A 16,725-nucleotide genomic window follows, 5' to 3' on the forward strand; every position below is an offset into this window, starting at 1 on the left:
CTGTAGGCACCCGTTTAAATTTCTTCTATCTTTACAGTGGCTTGTGTTGACAATACGACAGGTTAAAGAAGCTCTTTGGTTACAGTTTTGATTGCAAACACTTGAGCTGAAATATAATTAGAGTTTACTTCCAAACTAAAAGTTCTTAAGGCTGCTTCAATAACATGTTCCTGTTTTGCAAAATTTTTTGTTTTTCTTTAAACTGTGTAACTTTGTGTTTTATCTGTTGCTGCCTGTTGGCCAGGACTCATTTGAAAAGAGGTTTTTAATCTCAGTGGGACTATCCTGGTAAAATAAAGGTTAAATAAAAAATAAGATTTTTAAAAAAGTACATGTGGACATGAAACTGTGGGCAGGAATGGAGCTTAAATCTAAAATGTTATGAATATTTTTCAGGGTTAAAATTTGTAGTGTGTGACATTATCACACCCTAAGCTTAACATTTTCTGATAAAATATTTTTTTGTTAACATAAACACCAGTTGTATAAAAACAGTTAAAGGTATCAAAATCCAAATTCAGTCATGCAAAGTCCAACTTTCTGTAATCCTACTTTAAAGTGTCTAAAACGCTTTTCCAACAAATGCAGAAACTGAAAGAAAACATCTTTATATTGAAGGAATTGGGCTGTGATTGACATATTAGGATTAAAGACGTGATAAAAGACAACTGTGACACAAAATTTGGATGTTAAATTTTGCAAGTCCAGAGTCGCCCCATAATGACGTCTAAGGGGAAGTCTCGGGTCATTCACTGTGTGAGCCTCAGTAATAAACTGTTCAGGTAGAAGCCAAGTTGCGTTAAAAACAGCATTAATATGGCGAAAAGGTGCATTGCTGGTGGTGGCAGCAACACTACGACAGCAGCCGTTAGTCTGCACTACTTTCCTGAAGAAAAGAGGATCAGAGCTGCCTGGATCAGAGCTGGAAAACTGAGGAGGAACAGATGGGCTGGTCCCACCAAGCACAGCCAGGTGTGATCGGAGGACTTCTCAGCAAACTGCTTCGAACAAGAAACCTCTGATTTCACCAGAGAAATGATGTCAGAGGTCAGATATGTGCAGATGAAGGAGGACTTTGAAGCAGAGTCTAAAGCCTCGCTGTTCAGAGCATCTGATGGGAAAAGATCTCCAAAGAAAAGGTTGTTGCTGCTGTTGCTAAACAGATCCAGGCTCAGCAGGTAAGAACACTTCCTGGTTGCAAAAGTACATTTAGACATCGGCAGTTTTTGTTAATAATTCAAAATGATTATTATTATTAGTAAAATAGGATAAATTACAGGTGCATACAATATGTTTAAATGAATGTTTCTCTAAATATTCTGATATAAAGTTAAAAAATGACACCAGGTGGTGTCTTCAGATCTTAAATCATCTCTTATGTTGCTGCTGCTGCTCAGCTTCACCTCCGGTTGTTTCACTCAGAGCCATATTTACTGTAACCCTGGATTTACACCGTATCTGCTCCGGTCCGGTCCGGTTGTTTCAAAGCCCGGAGGAGCTCCAAGAACCATAGGCAGATCGCTCAATAAACGCCGGTGATAAATGCAGCAGCAGGTCCAAAACAAGTCATTCTGTGGAGGTTAAACTGCTTCATTTTTCATTTGATGCATCCAGATATTTTCATGTGTTTTGTTCTACAATGGATGAGTTCACTGAGAGCAGAGAAGCTTGTTGCTTCATTTGGTGCATTTAATGTTTAATAGCTTGGTTATAATCCCTTAGTTAACCCAGTAACTGATCTAATTGATCTAATGTTAATACTGCTAATATAAACACGTGTATATATAAATATATATGTGTATTTATTAATACAGCCAGATCTAGTCCGTCTTTAGTGAATTATTTTGAAAAAACGGATGTTGTGCTGGTTCTGTTTCCTGGTGGTCCAGTATGATTCAGATTGACTCCAGCATCCGGCAACAATAGACTCTGGTGGACGGCCGCCTGCAGGCTGCAGCATCTAGTGCTCTTCTATCTGATGAAAGCTGACTTTCTTCTCCTGACTCTGCTGCATCTCTCTGATAGTGACTGAAATATATCTACAGAAACATCAGATTCTAACTGCTGTCTGTGTTGCTGCCGTTGTAGCAGCAGTCAGTTTACCTGCAGGGGTTCCCCTCTGATGTCATCAAAGAGCGCAACAAAATCTAAAAGGAGTCGTCTGGAAATGCCTTTTTAATGACATTTATGACCATATATCCCAACAACTGTTCATTTCAGTGGCATGAATTTACTTTTGGAAATATTGTATCAATGTTTGTTTCCCATATATGTAATTGGATATATCCTGAAACTTTCAATGTCACAGGCACCTTACATGGTGTTACTTCTGTTAAAAAAAAAATGGTTAACGAATGTAACCTAGAAGAGAGAGATTAAGTTTTTCACTCCAAAATTCAGAAACATGTTTTGTCTGGGTTTTTCCAAATGCTTTGGGTCGAGGCCTGAACTAAAAACTGGCGCAAAAAGGGAAGACATGCACCAAACAGTAATAAGTGTGAGTTAGGTGCTCAATAAATAAGAGAAAACACAGATGACAACAATTATAAGAAAACGTTTTATTTACAAAAATGCTTTGCATCTACAGCAAATAAAAGACTAAATTAAACGGCAGAAAAAAAAAATATTAAACTGAGCCTAAATCCTGCTCATTGGCAGTTAAAAAAATCATTGCAGACATTCGACTCATTTTCCCTTCAGGAAAGGAGAAATTAATGCAAACCAGTTGGCTTCAACTACTGTATGAACATCTCTATGAGGAAGGTGGAGCTGTTTCTGCTTTACAAATAAGGTTCACGTCAGTGTCTTTTAGGCGCAACTATATCAAAACAAAAAGCTTTAGTCTACCTCTAGAACCCATTTAAAAAAAAATTGTTTTTCAGTCCATTCTGTTCATAAAGTTTTTAATTTACAGTTGTAAAACTAGATGTAAACAAGACATTTTCCCATCTGCAAAGAATTAATAAAATTGAAATTTACACTATAAAGCAATATTAACACAAAACTGGATTTTATTTTATTGTTTCTTTTAATCACACTTCTTGTGTAGATTTTTCCAGCATCATTTGTTTTTGTTTAGCTGCCTCTCAGTTGATCTGGTAAATCTCGTGAGCGTCTATACATCAATTTCGTGAGACGATGCAGACCATTGATCTTGAATATTTCATCAGAACATCTTTCTTTGGCTAAAGTCAAAGATGTTAAACTGAAGCATCTGTGTTGACAAGGAGGGGGAGTTTTGTACTGTCAGTGTTATTTGTATGAAAGTGATTGTATTATTGTGCATTCAGTTTGTACTCGGAAGTTACCGTTTCTGACCTTAATGTAGAGATGGGAAATAATGTAATGTTGATTGCTATCGGGGAATAAAAAAACTATCATAATAAGAAATGCAATTTATCGTTAAAATAATGAATAGAAATCCCAGCCTGAGTCGCAGGTCACAGGTCTTCCAACAGGAGAGTGGCATAATGACACATACAACTAAGGACCAATGATCAATTGAAAACCTAATTGTTTTCCTATCTACATGCAACGTTTTAATTACGATCTCCGTGCATACGACACTAGTAGAAACATGGAAATGGTGTAATTTCCCTACCACGCCACTAGTAGGTGTATGTTCTTTGAGACAACAACGTGCAAACACTTCCTGCTTAGAAGAACCTTGTTGGAGAGCTGTAGATACAGGTCCTTCTCAAAAAATTAGCATATTGTGATCAGTCCACTGCTTCCGCAGGTCCCCCAAGGTCTGGAATCGGCCCTTCTCCACAATCTTCCTCAGGGTCCGGTCACCTCTTCTCGTTGTGCAGCGTTTTCTGCCACACTTTTTCCTTCCCACAGACTTCCCCCTGAGGTGCCTTGATACAGCACTCTGGGAACAGCCTATTCGTTCAGAAATGTCTTTCTGTGTCTTACCCTCTTGCTTGAGGGTGTCAATAGTGGCCTTCTGGACAGCAGTCAGGTCGGCAGTCTTACCCATGATTGGGGTTTTGAGTGATGAACCAGGCTGGGAGTTTTAAAGGCCTCAGGAATCTTTTGCAGGTGTTTAGAGTTAACTTGTTGATTCAGATGATTAGGTTCATAGCTCGTTTAGAGACCCTTTTAATGATATGCTAATTTTGTGAGATAGGAATTTTGGGTTTTCATGAGCTGTATGCCAAAATCATCCGTATTAAGACAATAAAAGACCTGAAATATTTCAGTTAGTGTGCAATGAATCTAAAATATATGAATGTTACATTTTCATCATGACATTATGGAAAATAATTAACTTTATCACAATATGCTAATATTTTGAGAAGGACCTGTATATTCAAAAGACTCAGCAGATATCCGCCATTGTTGCTGTTGATATCCTCTGTGCCAGGACTTTCCCATACAGCTGGAATCTGTTTTTCCTGCTTACATGAAAATGAAGACTTGAACGTTTTTAAAACATTACAGTCTGGAACCCGTTTTCAGAGACAAGCGGTAGTTAGAATGTACTATGTATGTACAATGGCTGAGAGTAAAAAACACATTGGAACATTACTTCCTAGTCCTTGAGTCTAGATCTTAATTCTAATAAATGTCTCAGTGTCTCGCCCACGGCCAAAATTGAATAAATTAAAAAATAATCTAAATGGAGGAAATCAGGAAAATCTAATAAAAATAAACACAACTCAGACTAAAAAGAAAAATAAAACAATTAAATGTGGCTTACTGAACATAAGATCTCTCTCTTCAAAGACATTGCTAGTTAGTGACCTGATTTGTGACAATCAGATTGATTTATTTTGCCTCACAGAAACCTGGCTGCAGCAAGAGGATTATGTTAATATAAATGAGTCAAATCCTACTAATTATTTAAATTTTCACATTCCTCGAAATACTGGGCGAGGAGGAGGAGTAGCAACCATCTTTCAGTCTGATTTATTGATTAGCCCCAGACCAATCAATAGCTACAACTCTTTTGAATATTTAATCCTTAGTTTTCCTCATCCAAATATCAAAGCACTAAAACCTCTTCTGTTTGTTGTTATGTACCGTCCATCAGGCCCTTACTCTCAATTTTTAGATCAGTTTTCAGACCTTTTATCTGATTTAGTGTTAAATACAGATAAAGTTATTATAGTGGGGGATTTTAACATTCATGTTGACACTGATCTCATTGCTGCATTTGATCCAGTCGATCATAATATTCTCTTAGAAAGGCTGGAATATGCTGTAGGGATCAGGGGAACAGCGCTAGGCTGGTTTAAATCTTATCTGTCTGACAGATTCCAGTTTGTTCATGTAAATTATAAATCATCTTTAAACTCCAGGGTTAATTGTGGAGTACCACAGGGTTCAGTACTTGGGCCAATTCTCTTTACTATATATATGCTTCCAATAGGTCAAATTATCAGGCAGCATAGGATAAATTTTCACTGTTACGCTGATGATACTCAGCTTTACTTATCCATAAATCCTGATGAGCCCAACCAGTTAGATAGACTACAAGCATGTCTTGAAGACATAAAAACTTGGATGACTTTAAATTTTTTGCTTCTAAATTCAGACAAGACAGAAGTTGTCGTCTTTGGACCGGAGTCTTTAAAAAAGAAACTTCTTAGTCAATCACTTAACCTGGATGGCATTAAATTGACCTCCGGTATTAAAGTAAAAAACCTTGGTGTTAACTTTGACTAGGACATGTCATTTAAATCCCATATTAAACAGGTTTCTAGGATTTCCTTCTTTCACCTCCGGAACATTGCCAAAATTAGAAATATCCTGTCCAGGAGTGACGCTGAAAAACTAGTCCATGCATTTGTTACTTCAAGGCTGGACTATTGTAATTCTTTACTATCAGGATGTCCACAAAATGTAGTTAAAAGCCTTCAGCTGATCAGAGATCTGATTGGTCCATATGTTCCTAACAGAGCACTTTGTTCTCAGACTGCAGGTTTACTGGTGGTTCCTAGAGTCTCTAGAAGTAGAATGGGAGGCAGATCCTTTAGTTATCAGGCTCCTCTCCTGTGGAACCAGCTCCCAGTTTTAGTCTGTGAGGCAGACACCCTGTTTACTTTTTAGGCTAGGCTTAAAACTTTCCTTTTTGATAAAGCTTATAGTTAGAGTGGTTTAGTTTATCAGGGAGAGAGCCTTCCTCCCTCCCTGTTGGATGGAGTAAGGGGGAGTCAGGTTTAGCCTAAACCGGCTCAGTTATGGTTGAGGTACAAACACACCCTCCATTTCTGCTACCTGTATGACCCCTTCTCTTTTCCAATGGTTATAATCAGTCTGACAGAGAGAGGTATCCCAATCGTTGTGGTTTTTAGTATAACAATGACCATCAGTGGGCTCTAGATGGACAAACTTTATCAGTTTATTGTTTTACTTAGTGCCCCTACACGTGGCCCATTCTGGGGTGGCCAGGCTCTGGCACGCGGTGGTTTGATCTGGCCTCCCCTAGTGTTTAACCCTTTCTCTCTCCTAGACATGGCGATTGACTGAGCTTCTACTGTAACTAACTCTATGTGCTCTCTTTCAGACTCTAACCTTGAAACCCCCAGTCGGTCGTGGCAGATGGCCGCTCACACTGAGCCTGGTTCTGGTTCTGCTGGAGGTTTCTTGTTGTGACATGTGTTGTGAATTGGCGCTATATAAATAAACGGAATTAATTGAATTGAATTAAATTAAATTAAATTAAATTGAATTGAATTGAATTGTGCAGGGCTCGCGTTAACCAAATATTTTCAGCTTTTTTTAGAACAGTGACTGAAAATCTGAAGACCGTGCCATTTTGACAGATTGCAATCTACACCCCTGTGGTCAGTGGTCACAGCAGCTCCTGGAGGTGTACAAAGGTTTTGAAAAAAGAGGGAATGATGCAGAGGAAGATGAAGAACGAACAAGAAATCAGCCCTGGGCTACTATGGAGTGAGCAAGCGGACACAAGGAGGTTAGGCAGGACTACAGAGTTCAGTGGGAGCAGGAGTTCTTCTGGCTAAGGAGGGAGGCCGGAAAAATGTTCTGCGACGCAAAAAAAAAAGCCAAAATGAGAAACGGATTTTTCCTTGGATGCACGAACATGCAGAACTTAAAATGAATGAAAATAAATGCTATTGAATGTTTAATTATTCTCCTTTTAAAAATAAAGAGACAGGTGAAACTAGTTTGTGACAGGATTTTTTTACACTATCAGTCAAGATGACCAACAACAAAAAGTGTAGTACAACCCCTAATCTTGAGACACCATCCTTCAAACCTGAGATTTTAGATTGAAGCGTTATCTTCCATCAGTGTGATGGGGTCTGGTTAATGGTTGTTCATGTGTTCAGCATTTATATTTGGTGGCATTTGAAGCAGCCTGTTGTAATGATATCCTTCCTATACATAGTTTCCTATTGTCCCTTTTACTCTTTTGTTTAAGTGCTCATTGTCTTTGATACAGTGATATCTAGTGACATAAGTTGGGATTGCAACAACCATGCAACAGTTAAACGTAGTGCACACATCCCCTAATTGTTTATTACCTGGTTGCTGGCAGATTGAGGGATTGAGAGATTTGTGATTTCTATGGGCAGCAGTTCAAATGCAAAATGAATTTGTAACACGAACAGAAGCCCTATTGTTGTATTGAGTGACAAGAAGAAAGAACAACGAAAGCATCCTGAAAACAATATGGCGATTCAAGAACAAGGTGAAGGGGGCCTTATAATAGTAACATGGCAATCCAATGGTGGACAGGAAAAAGGAGAATGAATTTAGGCGCTTTTATCCAAGGTAATAAAAATAAATTTCTGATCTGTTTTCATCGTAATTAAAACATTTTTGTGAAGATATTTTTACCATTGTAAACTGTGGCATCATGTTGTAAGGATTTTTTCTGTTAATTCATTCATGCTCAGAGCCATCATATGTATTCTGAAGATCAGAGGACAGACAAGACTGAAAGAAATCTTCTAATTATTGGGATTTGTTCCTCTGCTGTGATATTACAGCAAACATCTAGAGTGCTTGCTCTGTTATGACACTGGTTGTCTAAATATTGGGGAAAAAAATATTTCAACAGTAAAAACATGAAATTTCCCCCCTTTTATTTCAGCTCCTTACTTTTACTCCCACAAAACTATAGTCTACTCCTTCGGGTCCCTTTGGCAATTCTTTCTGTGAGAGTTTTAAAACCACGTTTTTCATTGTGGTGTAATTTAGGGCCAGTTCTTCTGGCATCAACACGGCGCCGTTTGCTGACCCCTCTCACTCTTTTTCTCACAACTTTGCAAGTCCTTGACCCCACCAACCACCAGAGCACCGTGGCCAGCTCAGACTCATCCGTCTTTTTGTCCTCATCTGTTCATACTTAGCTCCCTTCAGGCGGGGCGCCAACAGATATCGTCATACGCTGACACTGACATGTCGGCAGGACGCGGAGCGACGTTTGATGCGAGAACGTCGTGGTCTGGACTCATTCTGGCAGCTGCACAGAGGGCCCAGCAGCAGCCACAGGTAAAGGATCACACAGGCCCAACAGGATGACATTTTCACCCAGAAGGTGGACCAGCAGCCGTGGGTGAAGGTGGTCTCCAACACCGCTGACTCATAGCTGCAAGAGGACACCAACAGTCAGAAAGGGAACTCTCCACAAAAATCATGACATGCATTAAAATAAGAATAAAAACAAAACGTTCACTGTCCTACCTGAACCAGTTAGTGAGGGTCATCATGACGTACAGTGAGGCCAAGAAGAAGACAAAATGGAAGAAGAAGTAACTGTAAGCCACCTTCTGGGTCTCATTATGGATAACATTCTGACAACCTTTGTTGTCATCATCAACCACAAACTCCTCTTCAACTGGAAAAAAAGGGAAAAAAGTCTAAATTTGAACACCAAAGTTTATACAAAAGCAAATCTGATCATTTAATATGTTGTAAATCTGCTCTAAATTTGGTGCAACAGTTCACTTTCTGGTTGAAACCAAATAACACCTTTCAGGAGTTAACCCTCAAGCCCTGAGTGGGCGCAGCATTAACATTTACCCTACCGGTCGAACATTTTAGATCACCTTTCTCATTTAATGGTTGTCTTTACGTTTATGACTATTTCCGATGTACATAGATTCTCACTGAAGGCATCAAAACACTGAGTGAACACATATGCAATTATGTAGCAAACCAAAAATTGTAAAATAACTTTAAATATGATATATTTTAGATTCCTTAAAGTAGGCGCTCTGCTGTGATGACTGAAATATTAACCTTTGACCTTCTCTCGATGAACCTCTGGGAAGTTCTTTCAAGACTTTCTGGAAACCATTCCAGGCGACCACCTCATGAAGATCATGGAGAGAACGCCTAGAGAGCAAAGCAGTCATCAGAGCAAAGGGAGGCTGAATCTAAAATATAAAAATGTTTAGAGTTATTTCACACTTTTTGTTTACTACATTACTCCATGTGTTTTCATTCACAGGTTTGTTGCCTCTGGTGAGAATCTACAATGTAAATAGTCATGAAAATAAAGAGACCCATTAAGTGAGAAAATGTATCTAAAACGTTTGAGCGGTAGTGTATTTCTGAGGTTTTCAACAAAATGTGCATTTGATGTTTACAAATCTACTTCCGTGTCAGATTTCTTGTAAAACACAGAAAGAAGAATCCAAAGTACAAAAAGAAACAGGACTTGATGAAAGTAGAAGCATGTTGAGAAGGGCAGCTTTACAGGTTAAATGATGGCATACCTTTAGGGTCATTACAAATGCTGGTCATTTGACCTTTTGTTGTACCTTTGCAGTTTCAGTCCTTTTGTACATGACCCACTCAGATAGATAAAGGAGCCATCTGTAACGTTCTGTACCAGCCTCTCATCTGTAGTTTAACAACTGCTGAATTAAAGTGTTTTTGTAAAATTGAACCTAAAATCAATCGAAATATAGAATACATAATAGGTAAGTAAGTAAAGTTTATTTATATAGCATCTTTCACAGACATGGGAGGGTAACAAAGTGCTTTTCAGAAAGTACACAAAAATACAATAAAATACAGATAGATTCACCATCTCAGTGCAATAAAATAAAATACTGTAAAAGTTTAGCATAGAGGTAACATTAAGTAAAAACTTTGCACGGAGGTCATCCAACTCTGTCACTGCTGTACTTAAAAATCTTGGAGAAACAAGTGGATCTTAAGTTTGCTCTTGAAGACATCAACACAGTCAAGTGCACGTAGGGGGAAGGGAGATCATTTCAGAGCCTTGGCGCGATGACCTGGAAAGAGGCGTTCTCCTCGGGATTTAAAATGGGTGCGAGGGACCATGAGAATGTTCTGATCAGACGACCTCAGCCTCCGAGAAGCAGTATAAAGACATAACAGGTCTCTGATATAGGAGGGAGCTAGACCATGCAGAGCTCTAAAAGTCAGTACCAAGATTTTGAATTTAATACCAAAAGAAACTGGGAATCAGTGGAGGACTTGTAGAATGGAAGTAATATGAGGCCTTCTGTTGGTGCGGGTCAGCTGCAAAATTTTGGACATGTTGCAGACGAAACAGTTCCTTTTTGTTTAGACAAGAAAATAAACTATTACAGTAGTCTAAACGAGAAGATACAAACGCATGGATGATCAGCTCAAGATCGTCTTTGGAGACAATTGTTCTTAATTTACACATTTTCCTCAACTGGTAGAAACTGTTTCTCGTCAGCTGCTTTGAATGATGCTCCAATGACATTGCTTTGTCAAAGATAATGCCAAGATTTCTAAGGCTTGATTTAGCAGACAAGCTCAGATCACCCAAAAACTGGTAGATCCCTGGAATGGCATAATCAGGGGCAACCAGCAACACCTCAGTTTTATCTGCAGGGATAAAACTGTTTGATTTTTACAAAGCAGTTCATTAAATTCAATTTTTGGAGATCAGAGGCCTTGAAGGAGCAATCCAGCTGAGTATCATCAGCATATAAAATGAGAGGACACATCAGCAAACTCCTGGATTATCTTTCCTAAGGGAAGAACATCCACTCTAGCTTCCCGTCCCGTCTACAGTCGCACTTGCCTCTCTCTCAGAACCTCTTGCTGCCTCATCTTCTTCTACTCCAGCTGTCCCCGCTTCATTTATCTCATTGATGGACTTACTTCAACGTTCCATCACATCACTCACTCATCACCTTATGGATTTCTCCGCCACGTCAGCTGTCCATCCGCCCTCTGACCCACCTGACGCTCAGTCTGTTGCTCGGCCTGCTGCTCGGCCCCTCCCCTCAGCTTTCACACTGGCTAATGCCCGGCCAGGCTCTCTGTTAGGTAAGATGTATTTATTCCTTTATTCCCCTTTTCTGCATTCTTCTGCATTCTTTCTAAAAAAAAATGTTTTATTTTTTTTCCTACTTTTTTTTTTTACATTCAAGCAGACCTTATGTCCCCTTTCATGCCAACATATCACCCAGACTTCACTCAAAAATCCTTCAGGGTTAATTGATTAATTTAGTGTCTCTCATTTTACCTTCTCCTGAATTAGATTATCGCATTGCAACCTCAGAAGATGTCACAGCAGTCTTTAAATCCTGCCTCTTTAGGCTCATCACTATCTACGCCATTGGCAGGCATTTCATTCAGCTGTCAGACTCTCACACGCCATTGGCAGGCGTTTCATTCAGCTGTCAGACTCTCACACGCCATTGGCAGGCGTTTCATTCAGCCATCGGGCTAACTCACGCCATTGGCAGGCGTTTCATTCAGCCGTCAGACTCTCACACGCCATTGGCATGTTGTGGTTTTTAGTATAACAATGACCACCAGTGGGCTCTAGATGGACAAACTTTATCAGTTTATTGTTTTACTTAGTGCCCCTACACGTGGCCCATTCTGGGGTGGCCGGGCTCTGGCACGCGGTGGTTTGATCTGGCCTCCCCTAGTGTTTAACCCTTTCTCTCTCCTAGACATGGCGATTGACTGAGCTTCTACTGTAACTAACTCTATGTGCTCTCTTTCAGACTCTAACCTTGAAACCCCCAGTTGGTCGTGGCAGATGGCCGCTCACACTGAGCCTGGTTCTGGTTCTGCTGGAGGTTTCTACCTGTTAAAAGGGAGTTTTTCCTCTCCACTGTCGCTACATGCATGCTCAGTATGAGGGATTGCTGCAAAGTCAACACCAGTTACTGTCCACTGTCTCTACATGTTCATCCAGGAGGAGTGAATGCTGCAAGTCACTGACTGGATGCAATCTGCTGGGTTTCCTTAGATAGAAAAACTTTTTATCCAATTTGAATAAATAACTGAATCTGACTGAACTGTTCAATGGTTACGATTAATTGGAATGTATGAACCTGATTGTTGTGAAGAGACTTGTGACGACATATGTTGTGCATTGGCGCTATATAAATATAAACCCTAGAGATGGTAGTGCGTTAAAATCCCAGTAGATCAGCAGTTTCTGAAATACTCAGACCAGCCCGTGTGGCACCAACAACCATGCCACATTCAAAGTCACTTAAATCACCTTTCTTCCCCATTCTGATGCTCGGTTTGAACTGCAGTAGATGGTCTTGACCATGGGTATATGCATAAAAGCTTTGAGTTGCTGCCATGTGATTGGCTGATTAGAAATTTGCGTTAACGAGCAGTTGGACAGGTGTTCACTGAGGTGCAATCTATTGACATCACGTTTGGTAGACTTCCACAGGTGTTCAGTTTTCTGACAAAGTCTCCTCTTATCCCAAATACAGTCATTAATCCAAGGACGTGTGGTCTTCTTAATCACCAGATTAGATTTAACAGGAGCAACCTGATCCAAAATGGATTTACAATGACTGTTAAAACTGTCAGTGAGGCTGTTCACATCATGACAATCCACGAGAAGTTCAGAGTTAAGCACGGCAGAGATTTTAGCAGCCCTGTTTTCAGTGATGATGCGCCTCTGTGACCTAATCTCAGGTGGCACGGGCTCAGGAGTGAACATCAAGTCAAATAAAACACAGTAATGATCACTGATATGGACATCCTCCACACAGAGTCCCAAAGTTCACAATTTCAGTGTTGCACTGGCTCCCGAAAACTGGCTGCGAGGACCAAGGAAGACGACAACGAGGGGGCACTGACGCCACAGCGCACGCCCAGCGGCCAAGGTTGGCTATTCGTGAAACCCGTCTGTATTTAACTTGGACACCGGACCTAGAGCCTCTTTTCCTCTGGCTCTTCTTTTTACCCAGAGCCCAAAACAGCAACAAGTATTCAGGTGAGTCAGGTGAGCAAACAATAGGAGGGGGAAAAGTTTGTTTGTACTTTCCCCAATCATTAAAGAGGGACTCCATATACTCTTTTATGCCAAAAAGAAAGCCACGGTCATAACTCTGGACAGCAGAAACGTATCCATTAGATACTTGGGCAGATATGACCGTACATACTGTCAAAACAATCAAAAATCAGTCTACATAGTAGGCGAGCAGTGGCGTGGCCAGACACAGGCGCCATCTTGAGTTAATAGTTAACTGCAGAAATCTGCTCTGACTCAGTTTGTATAGTACTATGAAATACTAGGAAATTTAATTTACACTCTTTTGCCAGACTGGATTGAAGTCAGAACTCTGTCAGGATCCATATGTTTCTGGTGTTTCTGCTATTAATTCTAAAACTACCACAGTGTGCGTTAAGGACTTAAGTAAGTCAGTGTGGACAGTACAAACCTGCTTCTTCCTCAGGGCAACAAAAACAACATGTCGCTTTCTGGAACTCGTAGCGATAAACTTTGATCATCCAGAACGGACCAAACACCTCCGCCAGATATGAAGCTTCATTACTGCAAGGAAAGTTTGATGTGATTACAACCATCTCCAGGTAAAGCTTGCAATGAAAGGTGGTTGGACGGCAGATACTCATCCGTTCCGAGATGCACTCACCAAGCGAAGAGAACACAGCAGTACATGATGGCAGCTCCAATGATGGCCACGGCATTGCCCTCATTCTTCACTCCATCTTGTCCCACACTGGGGTAACAGACGGTCATGTTCATGCCCTGATACACCACTGACACACAACACAAGACAACACAGCAGGGCTTAGAAAAAAATGTCTGGTTTTATTACAAGACTTTTTCCACAGATGGCAACAAACAGAAGAACAGAAAAGCTGCTTTCTTTCTTGTAAAAGGGGCCTTGGCTGTAATTACCTACTTAAACACGCCCTCTGACTCTCGTAAATATGCACTATATACTTCTAAATACTGTATACGAACACTCCAATACTAATATACAGAAATCCGGGTGAGTCTCTGGAGGGTCTTTTCACACAGATTTCTCAGAGAAACTTTGTGCCTGTTTGACGTAGATGACAAGAAATGTTATTTGTAACACAACCTTCTTTTAATTCTATCTGGAGTCCTGATTTTCCATGAATGATTGCACTTATACTGTCCTTACTCCCAGGACCTGAAACTCAAATTATTTCTCAGAGTAGTAGACCATTCAGAGATTATAAGAATACCAGGATGAGTCACTTGCAAAGAAAAAAGAAACCTAGACCTTGAAGAGCTTGCTTGTTAAGTTGTGAGCGTGTGTCTTTGTGTGTGTGTTGGTGGGTTTGTGGCAGCCTTCAGAAAGTGGTTAGGAAAATATTTTTTAAAAGGCTTGAAGCGCACATATTTTTCCAACATGTTGCTACAATGCCCTGCACCGCCAGGACTCACACACACCTACTGTACGTACAGTCACTAATTACCAACATGGCTCAGTAGGCTGGGGTGGAGGCTGGGTGGTTAAAGGATTTCACCTCCGGCCACTTTCAGCTAAAATGCTGAAACGAATTTCAAAAAGGGAGGCTAGAGAAACCTTTAATTATGCAACAATTATTACTTAACCAATTATTACTTTCTTTCTCTGTTTATAGATTATATTATTCATTTTTATTTATTCTTGTATTTTTGCATTCATTCATCTATGTTTTCCATATATATGTATGTGTGTATGTATGTATCTGTCATGCAGCTGAGTCATCCTGTTAACTCAGCATGTTTGCAGTAACATGTCAGTATGCCGAACGGTTTCTTCCAAGGAGGGATATGTTTCAATAATTGTTGACAATGCAGCACAAATGTTGCAAGGCAGTGATGAATCCAGTCTGCCCACAGCTGCTTCCCTTCTAAACATTTCAGAGCTAGCTTTCAAACAAGTGCACAGCTGCGTGGGTGCCAATCATAACAAAGGAGTTCAACTACAGACTCAGCCATAACTGTTTAGAGAGCCAAATACTTTTTTCTTTAACATTTGGAGAATATTACATGTAAATTCTGTAATTACAATCCTTCACTACCTGAAAGATATGTTTTCTGTCTTTGTTGGTTTATTAATGAGTTTAAAACTATAATTAATGTAAAATATAGAAGTACCTTTTTACATTTTAACTTGGTAAAAACATGTAATAGTGCGATAGTGTGGGAAAACAGACATCAGTATTGCTTTTAGGCACGTTCCCCATGACTTAAACAATCCTTTAATATGCGGCTGGATTGAAATTTGGAAACCTCCTTCAGAGTGAAGGCATTTCTAACTCTGCTGCTGTCTTAATACTTCTCTAGTACTGCAGGACATCTCCATGATGGCATCGCGCCCTGGGCATGAATCTCTCATAACCCATACCACTATCTCAGTCATTTATGCATCGCTGCTTAAATTGATGCACTTTGTACGAGAATGTGTACCTTTCTAACTTTTGCCTTACGTTCTGGTAGTTAGCCGAAGCTGCTAACTGTAAATTATCAGTTTTTTAAAGTCTGCCTCTATGTCCTTAGAAAAGAAAAAGGCTGCTGGGTTCATTCTCACCCTGGTAATAACATCAGCGCCTCAGTGGGTTTCACAGAAACACATGCACTAATGTTATTTACATTGTAATTTGTCATATTATACTGTATTGTACTGTAATAAAATGTATGGTATTGTTTTCTTTTCTGTTATATTACCAAATAATTTTTCTCATTGAAATTCGTTCTTCCCGTGTCATGATCTGCCTGTATCAGGTTTCAAGTTTGAGTTCCTAGTCAGTTTTCTCTTACGTTCTTCAGTTATTTCAGTTCATCAGTCAGGTTGACACCACTGCTCCAGCCATGGTCCCTGAAAACGCCTCCATTCTGCCTGCTTCATTAGCGCCCGTTTCTACCTCATCTCTTCATTGTCACAGAGGCACACTCATCGACGTTCCGGAGGGTCTGGCGGACGCCTCCAATCTTTTTCCGGAGGCTCACGCCGAAGCCTTTCCTGTTTTGAAGGGTCAGACAGGCGCCTCCTAACCTCTTCCAGAGGGTCTGGTCGACACCTTTCCCCCTCGCCCGGCGTCTTCAACCTCGCTTCCGGCTTCCAGCTGCCAACCCAGCTCCACGCCTCTGCTCTCCACTTGTTGTTCCCCAGCCCAAGATGCTGCGTCCAGCAGTGGGCTTCAGCAGAGGTCTGAGCTTCCTGTGCAGTCCCCAACAGCAAAGTTTGCTGCTCCACAGTTCCAGAAAACATCTTGCTTTGCCGTTTGTGCTCCATCATCCTCTGCACTCCTAGTCCAGTCCTCATCACCGACCACACTTCTGCCTCAGTCATCATCTTCCTCCTCACCATGTCGCCAAAGAGTTGCAGTTGAGCAAGCAGCTAGTCTCAAGAGAACTGTAGCCAGCCCGTATCTGCCTCTTCTGCACGCCGTAAACTTGACCGCCTGCTTCAAGTCAGCTTCTGCTTCCACTGAGGGTCAGCTAGACGTTCAGCTTCAACTCCTGCCTCTGAGGGTCATCCAGACATC

The 16,725-nt window shown here is 40.5% G+C and overlaps 1 protein-coding gene across 2 annotated transcripts in view; it reads right to left on the reverse strand.

Annotated features, from left to right (window-relative positions):
* Positions 1–7,585: 7,585 nt before the first annotated feature.
* The window catches only part of serinc4 (serine incorporator 4), a 45,005-nt gene continuing 35,865 nt past the window's right edge, over positions 7,586–16,725 (reverse strand). For both annotated transcript variants that reach the window (XM_047362718.1, XM_047362717.1), the window contains exons 8-11: positions 13,851–13,977; positions 13,638–13,750; positions 8,665–8,818; positions 7,586–8,569 (exon numbers count right to left, since the gene is read on the reverse strand). In XM_047362718.1, the coding sequence (XP_047218674.1) occupies positions 8,362–8,569; positions 8,665–8,818; positions 13,638–13,750; positions 13,851–13,977 (602 nt within the window). In that variant the 3' untranslated portion in view covers positions 7,586–8,361. The remainder of the gene's footprint in view (positions 8,570–8,664; positions 8,819–13,637; positions 13,751–13,850; positions 13,978–16,725) is intronic.

The sequence above is a fragment of the Girardinichthys multiradiatus genome, chromosome 4 (assembly GCF_021462225.1).
Source record: "Girardinichthys multiradiatus isolate DD_20200921_A chromosome 4, DD_fGirMul_XY1, whole genome shotgun sequence".
Taxonomy (NCBI): Eukaryota; Metazoa; Chordata; class Actinopteri; order Cyprinodontiformes; family Goodeidae; genus Girardinichthys; species Girardinichthys multiradiatus.